This window comes from Lampetra fluviatilis, unplaced genomic scaffold (assembly GCF_964198595.1).
Source record: "Lampetra fluviatilis unplaced genomic scaffold, kcLamFluv1.1 SCAFFOLD_539, whole genome shotgun sequence".
Lineage (NCBI taxonomy): Eukaryota > Metazoa > Chordata > Hyperoartia > Petromyzontiformes > Petromyzontidae > Lampetra > Lampetra fluviatilis.
This window is the reverse complement of record NW_027621413.1, coordinates 61,782-71,213: the sequence shown is the minus strand read 5'-3', so window position 1 is coordinate 71,213 and position 9,432 is coordinate 61,782. Positions and strand designations below refer to the sequence as shown.

The following is a 9,432-nucleotide window of genomic DNA, read 5'->3' as shown; positions in this document are numbered from 1 at the left end:
CAGCAAAACATTGCAGAAAAAACACCGTACACCAACGCTGTGTGCAAAAATCCCAGTGGGATGCAAGTCAAACAACAACAACAACAACCACAAGACAACTTAGATTAAGGCCATCAGCCTAACTCTGTACTACAACAACACAAACATGGCTAAACCAATACACTTTTCGAAATCACCAAAATAAAGCCATGAAAGCAATGAAAAAGCAATCATAGGAACTGTGACAGGTTCCAATGGCGTAAGTGGGATGATCATCCGGCGTTGTCGGCTGGAGGCCTCACCGTGGCCAGGTCGCGTGCGCTAGTCAGGTCCAGAGGTCTCCCGGCGAGGTGCCGGGCCTCCCTCTCCAGACGCGTCACGGAGAGGGTCACGGCCTGCCGCACGCCGGCACAGGCCTCGGCGCTGAGGCCGACGCCGTTGAGCCTCATGAGGGCCAACGTGGCCACGGAGGGCATCTCGGTGGTGGTGAAGTATCCTGGGTTGGGGGGGGTGGTGGTGGTGGTGGAGAGATTGTGGTGGTGGTTGGTGGTGGTGGTGATGGTGGTGGTGGAGATGGGGGTGGGGTGGAGAGATTGTGGTGGTGGTGGAAATGGGGTGGTAGTGGTGGTGGTAGTGGTGGTGGTGGAGATGGGGGTGGTAGTGGTGGTAGTGGTGGTGGTGGTGGTGATGGTGGTGGTGGTGGAGATGGGGGTGGTGGTGGTGGTGGAGATGGGGGTGTTGGTGATGTAGTGGTGGTGGTGAAGATGGGGGTGGTGAAGATGGGGGTGGTAGTGGTGGTGGTTGAGATGGGGGTAGTGGTGGTGGTGGAGATGGGGGTAGTGGTGGAGATGGGGGTGTTGGTGGTGGTGTAGTGGTGGTGGTGGTGTAGTGATAGTGGTGGTGTAGTGGTGGTGGTGGTGTAGTGGTAGTGGTGGTGGTGTAGTAGAGATGGTGGTGTAGTAGTGGTATTGGTGTAGTGGTGGTGTAGTGGTAGTGTTGGTGTAGTAAAGATGGTGCTGTAGTGGTGTTGGTGTAGTAGAGATGGTGGTGTAGTGGTGGTGTTGGTGTAGTAGTGGTGTTGGTGTAGTGGTGCTGTAGTGGTAGTGTTGGTGTAGTAGAGATGGTGTTGGTGTAGTAGTGGTGTTGGTGTAGTGGTGGTGTAGTAGAGATGGTGGTGTAGTGGTGGTGGTGTAGTGGTGGTGGTGGTGTAGTGGTGGTGTAGTGGTAGTGGTGGTGGTGGAGTTGGGGGTGGTAGTGGTAGTGGTGTAGTGGTGTAGTAGTGGTGTTGGTGTAGTGGTGGTGTAGTAGAGATGGTGGTGTAGTAGTGGTGTTGCTATAGCGGCGTCATCGTCGTCGTCGACAACAACCCTCACCGAGCAGACCCCGTTCCTGCAAGCCCTCGCGCAGGGCGGCCATGACAGTATACGCAATGGCGCCCTCTACGGCCGCCCCTCTGCGGCCCCAGCGGGCATCTCCGCGGACGCCCCGGAGCTCTGCGGCGAGGACCCCAGCGACAGCCCTCAGGTCCGCCGCCCCCCGCGAGGACCCCCGACGACAACGCCGTCGCCATGGCGAGCAGCGAGCGATCCGGTTGGTCGAGGAGCCACGCGGCGACCTGCCCATGGCGGCCGCTGGGTTACCGGGGGGAGGGAGGGCGTGGGGGGGTGGGGGGTAGGGGGTAGGGGGGGGGGTTGGGGGGGGGTGGGGGGGGGGCGTGCCGCTGATGGCTCGAGGAGGTGTTGATTACCTCGCCTGGTGTACAGGAGGTCGTGGGTTCGATGCTGAGATGTTTTCTTTTCTTTTTACTGGCAAATGAGGTTCCAATGATGTAAATGCTTCACCCCGAGCTCTCATACTCTGATGGTGCATTGTCTTTGAGTTGTGCGCCTTTTGGCGTCATCTGGTCCAACACCATGTGAGACTAGGCTCTAAGGAAAGCTGTCTCGGGTGTGGACCAATCAACTTCAAGGACCATGTGAGACTAGGCTCTAAGAAAAACTGTCTCGGGTGTGGACCAATCAACTTCAAGGACCATGTGAGACTAGGCTCTAAGGAAAGCTGTCTCGGGTGTGGACCAATCAACTTCAAGGACCATGTGAGACTAGGCTCTAAGGAAAGCTGTCTCGGGTGTGGACCAATCAACTTCAAGGACCATGTGAGACTAGGCTCTAAGGAAAGCTGTCTCGGGTGTGGACCAATCAACTTCAAGGACCATGTGAGACTAGGCTCTAAGGAAAGCTGTCTCGGGTGTGGACCAATCAACTTCAAGGACCATGTGAGACTAGGCTCTAAGGAAAGCTGTCTCGGGTGTGGACCAATCAACTTCAAGGACCATGTGAGACTAGGCTCTAAGGAAAGCTGTCTCGGGTGTGGACCAATCAACTTCAAGGACCATGTGAGACTAGGCTCTAAGAAAAACTGTCTCGGGTGTGGACCAATCAACTTCAAGGACCATGTGAGACTAGGCTCTAAGGAAAGCTGTCTCGGGTGTGGACCAATCAACTTCAAGGACCGTGTGAGACTAGGCTCTAAGGAAAGCTGTCTCGGGTGTGGACCAATCAACTTCAAGGACCGTGTGAGACTAGGCTCTAAGGAAAGCTGTCTCGGGTGTGGACCAATCAACTTCAAGGACAGTGCACATACATTATCAGAGTTGTGTTTTTAGTTTTTTGCATTCCGACCGCAGGTATTGCGGTCAATGCAAACATGACTCCTTGTAAAAAAAAAAAAAGGTGTCAGTTTTGTTGCCAGATAGAAGGGTAAAAAAAAAACAATCATCATATTTTTGTTTACTGCCAAATGAGGTTCCAATGGTCATCAGGGTTCGCTGGGCAACAAAAAAAAAAAGGCACCTTGGGGTCTTCGAAGTCACAACGTGGGTCAAGGCCGCAGGCTTCAACCAGGCTACAGATCCCATCCAGGGCGCCGCTCATCACCATGGCGACGCGGCCGGCTCCGCCCCCTCCCAGAAAGCTCCGCCCCCCGGCCAGCACCCGGCCAATGGCGCGGAGGCGCGAAGCCACGTGGAGGTCGGGCGCGACGGGGGGAGGGGCTAGGCTGTCGTCAGGGTCTTAGTGGGGGGGTAGGGTGGGGTCAAAGGGCAGTGAGGGGTGGGGGGCTAAGTGAGACATTGGTACATTGGATTCCTCACAGATGTCAACCCACACGGTTTACCCCGTTTCTGTGAGTCTCTGTGGGTGTAGTCTATGGGTCTCTATGGGTCTCTATGGGTCTCTGTGGGTCTCTGTGGGTCTCTGTGTGTAGTCTATGGGTCTCTGTGTGAGTAGTCTATGGGTCTCTGTGTGAGTAGTCTATGGGTCTCTGTGGGTGTAGTCTATGGGTCTCTATGGGTCTCTGTGGGTCTCTATGGGTCTCTGTGTGTAGTCTATGGGTCTCTGTGTGAGGAGTCTATGGGTCTCTGTGGGTCTCTGTGTAGTCTATGTGTCTCTGTGGGTCTCTGTGTAGTCTATGGGTCTCTATGGGTCTCTATGGGTGTAGTCTATGGGTCTCTGTGGGTCTCTATGGGTGTATATGGGTCTCTGTGTGAGTCTATGGGTCTCTGTGTGTGTCTGTGGGTCTCTATGGGTCTCTGTGGGTGTAGGCTATGGGCCTCTATGGGTGTAGTCTGTGGGTCTTTGTGAGTCTCTGTGGGTGTAGTCTATGGGTCTCTGTGGGTCTCTATGGGTCTCTGTGTAGTCTATGGGTCTCTATGGGTCTCTGTGGGTCTCTTTGGGTCTCTGTGGGTGTCTGTGGGTGTAGTCTGTGGGTCTCTATGGGTCTCTGTGGGTCTCTGTGGGTGTAGTCTATGTGTCTCTGTGGGTCTCTGTGGGTCTCTGTGGGTGTAGTCTATGTGTCTCTGTGGGTCTCTGTGGGTCTCTGTGGGTGTAGTCTATGGGTCTCTGTGGGTCTCTGTGGGTCTCTGTGGGTGTAGTCTATGGGTCTCTGTGGGTCTCTATGTGAGTCTGTGGGTCTCTATGTGAGTCTATGGGTATCTATGTGAGTCTGTGGGTCTCTATGGGTCTCTATGGGTGTCTATGGGTCTCTATGGGTCTATGTGGGTGTCTATGGGTCTCTGTGGGTCTCTATGGGTCTCTATGGGTCTCTATGTGAGTAGTCTATGGGTCTATATGGGTCTATAAGTGAGTCTGTGGGTCTCTGTGGGTCTCTGTGGGTCTCTATGGGTCTCTATGGGTCTCTATGGGTCTCTATGGGTGTCTATGGGTGTCTATAGGTCTCTATGGGTCTATGTGGGTCTCTGTGGGTCTCTATGTGAGTCTATGGGTCTCTATGGGTCTCTGTGGGTCTCTGTGGATCGCTATGGGTCTCTATGGGTCTCTATGTGAGTCTGTGGGTCTCTGTGGGTCTCTATGGGTCTCTATGTGAGTCTGTGGGTCTCTATGTGAGTCTATGGGTCTCTATGGGTCTCTGTGGGTGTCTATGGGTCTCTGTGGGTGTCTATGGGTCTCTGTGGGTGTCTATGGGTCTCTGTGGGTGTCTATGGGTCTCTATGGGTGTCTATGGGTCTCTGTGGGTCTCTATGGGTCTCTGTGGGTGTAGTCTATGGGTCTCTATGGGTCTCTATGTGAGTCTGTGGGTCTCTGTGTGGTCTATGGGTGTCTATGGGTCTCTATGGGTGTCTGTGGGTCTCTGTGTAGTCTGTGGGTCTCTGTGGGTGTAATATATGGGTCTCTATGGGTCTGTGGGTGTAGTCTATGGGTCTCTGTGGGTGTCTATGGGTCTCTATGGGTCTCTGTGGGTGTAGTCTATGGGTCTCTATGGGTCTCTATGTGGTCTCTGTGGGTCTCTATGGGTCTCTGTGAGTCTCTGTGGGTCTCTGTGTAGTCTATGGGTCTCTGTGGGTCTCTATGGGTCTCTGTGTAGTCTATGGGTCTCTGTGGGTCTCTATGGGTCTCTGTGTAGTCTATGGGTCTCTGTGGGTCTCTATGGGTCTCTGTGGGTGTCTGTGGGTGTAGTCTGTGGGTCTCTATGGGTCTCTGTGGGTCTCTGTGGGTGTCTATGGGTCTCTATGGATGTCTATGGGTCTATGTGGGTCTCTATGCGAGTAGTCTATGTGAGTCTATGGGTGTAGTCTATGGGTGTCTATGTGTCTCTGTGGGTGTAGGGACGTACCCACACGAGGTCGGCTCTGGAGCGAAACGTAGTAGGAGTCGAGACCTCCCCAGCACACTGCCACGCCCACCACGCGCCTGGCCCCGCCTACTGTGCTCCCATTGGCCGCCTCGCCGGAGGCCCCGCCCACCACGCGCCTGGCCCCGCCCACTGTGCTCCCATTGGCCGCCTCGCCAGAGGCTCCGCCCACCGCGCCATTTTCACAGGGCCCAGCTGTACCCAATGGGAGAAGGGAGTCATTGTGAGTAGTCTGTGTCTGTGTGCGAGTCTATGGGTGTCTGTGTGTGAGTCTATGGGTCTGTGTTTGTCTATGGGTGTCTGTGTGTTATAGTCTATGGGTGTCTGTGTGTGAGTCTATGGGTCTGTGTTTGTCTATGGGTGTATGTGTGTGAGTCTGTGGGTGTATGTGTCTGTGTGTGAGTCTATGTGAGTAGTCTGTGTCTGTGTGTTATAGTCTATGGGTGTCTGTGTCTGTGTGTGAGTCTATGGGTGTCTGTGTCTGTGTGTGAGTCTGTGTGAGTAGTCTATGGGTGTCTGTGTGTTAGTCTATGGGTGTGTGTTTGTCTATGGGTGTATGTGTCTGTGTGTGTGTGTGTGAGTCTGTGTGAGTAGTCTATGGGTGTCTGTGTGTGTGTGAGTCTGTGTGTGAGTCTATGGGTGTCTGTGTCTGTGTGTGAGTCTGTGTGAGTAGTCTGTGGGTGTCTGTGTGTGAGTCTATGTGAGTAGTCTGTGGGTGTCTGTGTGAGTAGTCTATGTGAGTAGTCTGTCTGTGTGTTATAGTCTATGGGTGTCTGTGTCTGTGTGTGAGTCTGTGTGAGTAGTCTATGGGTGTATGTGTCTGTGTGTGAGTCTGTGTGAGTAGTCTATGGATGTCTGTGTCTGTGTGCGAGTCTATGGGTCTGTGTTTGTCTATGGGTGTATGTGTGTGAGTCTGTGGGTGTATGTGTCTGTGTGTGAGTCTATGTGAGTAGTCTGTGGGTGTCTGTGTGTGAGTCTGTGTGTGAGTCTATGTGAGTAGTCTGTGGGTGTCTGTGTGGGTGTCTGTGTGAGTAGTCTATGTGAGTAGTCTGTCTGTGTGTTATAGTCTATGGGTGTCTGTGTGTGAGTCTGTGTGAGTAGTCTATGGGTGTCTGTGTCTGTGTGTGAGTCTGTGTGAGTAGTCTATGGGTGTCTGTGTCTGTGTGTTAGTCTATGGGTCTGTGTTTGTCTATGGGTGTCTGTGTGTTATAGTCTATGGGTGTCTGTGTCTGAGTCTATGGGTCTGTGTTTGTCTATGGGTGTATGTGTGTGAGTCTGTGGGTGTATGTGTCTGTGTGTGAGTCTATGTGAGTAGTCTGTGGGTGTCTGTGTGAGTAGTCTATGTGAGTAGTCTGTCTGTGTGTTATAGTCTATGGGTGTCTGTGTCTGTGTTTGAGTCTGTGTGAGTAGTCTATGGGTGTCTGTGTCTGTGTGTGAGTCTGTGTGAGTAGTCTATGGGTGTCTGTGTCTGTGTGTGAGTCTGTGTGAGTAGTCTATGGGTGTCTGTGTCTGTGTGTTAGTCTATGGGTGTGTGTTTGTCTATGGGTGTCTGTGTGTTATAGTCTATGGGTGTCTGTGTCTGAGTCTATGGGTCTGTGTTTGTCTATGGGTGTATGTGGTGAGTCTGTGGGTGTATGTGTCTGTGTGTGAGTCTGTGTGAGTAGTCTGTGGGTGTCTGTGTCTGTGTGAGTAGTCTGTGGGTGTCTGTGTGAGTCTCGGTGTGAGTAGTCTATGGGTGTAGTGTATAGTATTGTATAGTGTAGTGTATAGTGTAGTGTATAGTGTAGTGTATAGTGTATAGTATAGTGTATAGTGTAGTGTATAGTGTAGTGTATAGTGTAGTGTATAGTAGTGTAGTGTATAGTGTAGTGTATAGTGTAGTGTATAGTATAGTGTATAGTGTAGTGTATAGTGTAGTGTATAGTGTAGTGTATAGTGTATAGTGTAGTGTATAGTGTAGTGTATAGTGTAGTGTATAGTGTAGTGTATAGTGTATAGTGTAGTGTATAGTGTAGTGTATAGTGTAGTGTATAGTGTAGTGTATAGTGTAGTGTATAGTGTAGTGTATAGTGTAGTGTATAGTGTAGTGTATAGTGTAGTGTATAGTGTAGTGTATAGTGTATAGTGTGCGGTGTTCCCGTTATCCACACTACCAACGTCTCACCTGTATAGAACCTCCCGCCGATGACCGTCGAAACTCCCCCTCCTCCTCCCCCCTCCTCCTCCACCTCCTCCTCCACCTCCTCCTCCACCTCCACCTCCACCTCCTCCACCCCCTCCCGCACCTCTGCGTCCCTCCCACGCGAGCGCGATGGAGTAGCGAGGCTGAGCCTCCCACTCCTTGAGGAATGTGGCGAACAGCCGACGGTCACTCGCCACGTCCACAATGCAGAAGCCGTCTCGGTCGGACGCCTCCTCCGACGCTGGGGACTCGCAAGCGGCCTGGAGTCCTCCCTCGCCTCCCACGTCACCTCCTCCACCACCTCCTCCACCATCTCCTCCACCTCCTCCTCCTCCACCTCCCATTCCTACACCTCCTCCACCTCCCATTCCTCCACCTCGTCCACCTTCTCCACCTCCTTCACCTCCTCCACCTCCCATTCCTCCTCCTCCACCTCCCATTCCTCCATCTCCACCTCCTCCACCACCTCCTCCTCCACCTCCTACACCTCCTCCTCCTCCTCCTCCACCTCCCATTCCTCCACCTCCTCCTCCACCACCTCCACCTATTCCTCCATCTCCTCCTCCTCCTTCCTGGCCACCGACTCGCGGCGACGGTGGCCATCGGCACGCTCGGTCGGCATTTGGGCCCGGTGCCGCCCTCAGCCTGCCCTCGCCTAGCCTCCTGTCAACCTTCGCAGCTGAACCGATTTCCTTTCCGTCGCTTGCGTCAGCGTCCGTCTGGCATGGTGCCGCCCCCAGCCTGCCCTCGCCTAGCCTCCCGTCAACCTTCGCAGCTGAACCGATTTCCTTTCCGCCGTTTGTTTCAGTGACGGTCTGGCCCGGTGCTGCCCCCAGCCTGCCCTTGCCTAGCCCCTGCTCGGCGGAACCGGGCGGCCGAAATGCAGATTTGTCTCCGCCGTTTGGTGCGAGAGGGGAAGTCACTTTTGGGCTCCAGACCACCACCACCGCCACCACCACCGCCGCCACCACCGCCACCACCACCGCCGCCACCACCGCCACCACCGTCACTACCACTGCCACCACCACCGCCGCCACCACCACAGCCATTTGCCCACACGACGTCTTTCCTCTTGGCGACGTTGGCAGCGGCAGTCCGCGTCTCGTCAGCGCTGCCTCCGTCCCTCCGAGGAGGTCGACCCCTCAGGGACTTGGGCGTCTGTGTGGGGCCCGGTGGGGAGGGCGTCCCGGGGATGATGTCATCGCAGATGCCCCCCCCCCTCCTCGAGTCCGGGGACTCAAAATCACCTCCGGCACTACCACCACCACAATCATCACCATCACCACGACCACCACCGATGCATTCATCACTACGACCACTACCGCCATCACTGCTACCACCACGAACAACACCATCACCGCCACCACCACCACCACCACCCTCACCACGACCACCACATCCACCACCACCACCACCACCCTGACCACAACCACCACATCCACCACCACCACCACCCTCACCACGACCACCACCAACACCACCCTCACAACCACCACCCTCACCACGACCACCACATCCACCACCGCCACCCTCACCACAACCACCACCACCCTCACCACGACCACCACATCCACCACCACCACCATCCTCACCACCACCACAACCACTGCCCTTGCCACCGCCCGTTACGTTTTGCGCGAGCTGCGTGGTCAACCGCCGCCACCGCCTGCCGCAACCGTCACCGCCGTCCTTGATCGGTGACGCCGCCCGTGCCGTGGTGGCGCTACGCTCGGCAGGGCGGTGCGGTCGGTCGCCGGGAGAAACGCCGGGAGGCACGCCGGTCGTACGGTGGAGGGGGGCTGATGGCCGCTCTAGTTCTTGCCGGTTCATGTCGTCGTCGTGGTTGTCACCGTCTGTGGTGAAGGTCTCACCGAGGTCCCAGTCCAAGTTGCCCAAGACGCGGCGATCCCCACCCCCCTCCTCCTCCTCCATCTTGACGGAGGGCTCGCAATCAGCCACGCTGTCGATGGCGTCAAACAAATCCTCCTCCACCTTCTCTTCCTCCTCCACCACTATCTCCTCCTCCGCCATCTTGACGGAGAGGTCGCAAGCATCCAAGCCATCGATGGTGTCAAACAAATCCTCCTCCTCCGCTATTTTCTCTCCCTCCACCTTCTGCTCTT

General features: G+C 54.9%; 1 protein-coding gene across 1 annotated transcript; it reads right to left on the bottom strand.

The window, feature by feature from the left end:
• Positions 1–285: 285 nt before the first annotated feature.
• On the bottom strand, positions 286–8,637 carry LOC144955210 (uncharacterized). The gene is made up of 8 exons (XM_078885515.1): positions 8,632–8,637; positions 8,363–8,467; positions 7,919–8,163; positions 7,292–7,467; positions 5,110–5,322; positions 2,832–3,049; positions 1,353–1,594; positions 286–475 (listed from the first exon to the last, which is right to left on the bottom strand). The coding sequence occupies exons 1-8, from the start codon at positions 8,635–8,637 to the stop codon at positions 301–303; spliced, it is 1,380 nt and encodes a 459-aa protein (XP_078741641.1). The 3' UTR covers positions 286–300.
• Between the last annotated feature and the right edge of the window lie 795 nt (positions 8,638–9,432).

What these genes read in the sequence shown, in the direction of transcription:
- LOC144955210 (XM_078885515.1), bottom strand. An exon ending in GGCCCAAATGCCGACCGAGC is followed by an intron (nt 7,468 to 7,918) that starts GTGCCGATGGCC and finishes ACATTCCTCAAG; the next exon opens with GAGTGGGAGGCTCAGCCTCG. An exon ending in CGGCGGGAGGTTCTATACAG is followed by an intron (nt 5,323 to 7,291) that starts GTGAGACGTTGG and finishes CATTGGGTACAG; the next exon opens with CTGGGCCCTGTGAAAATGGC.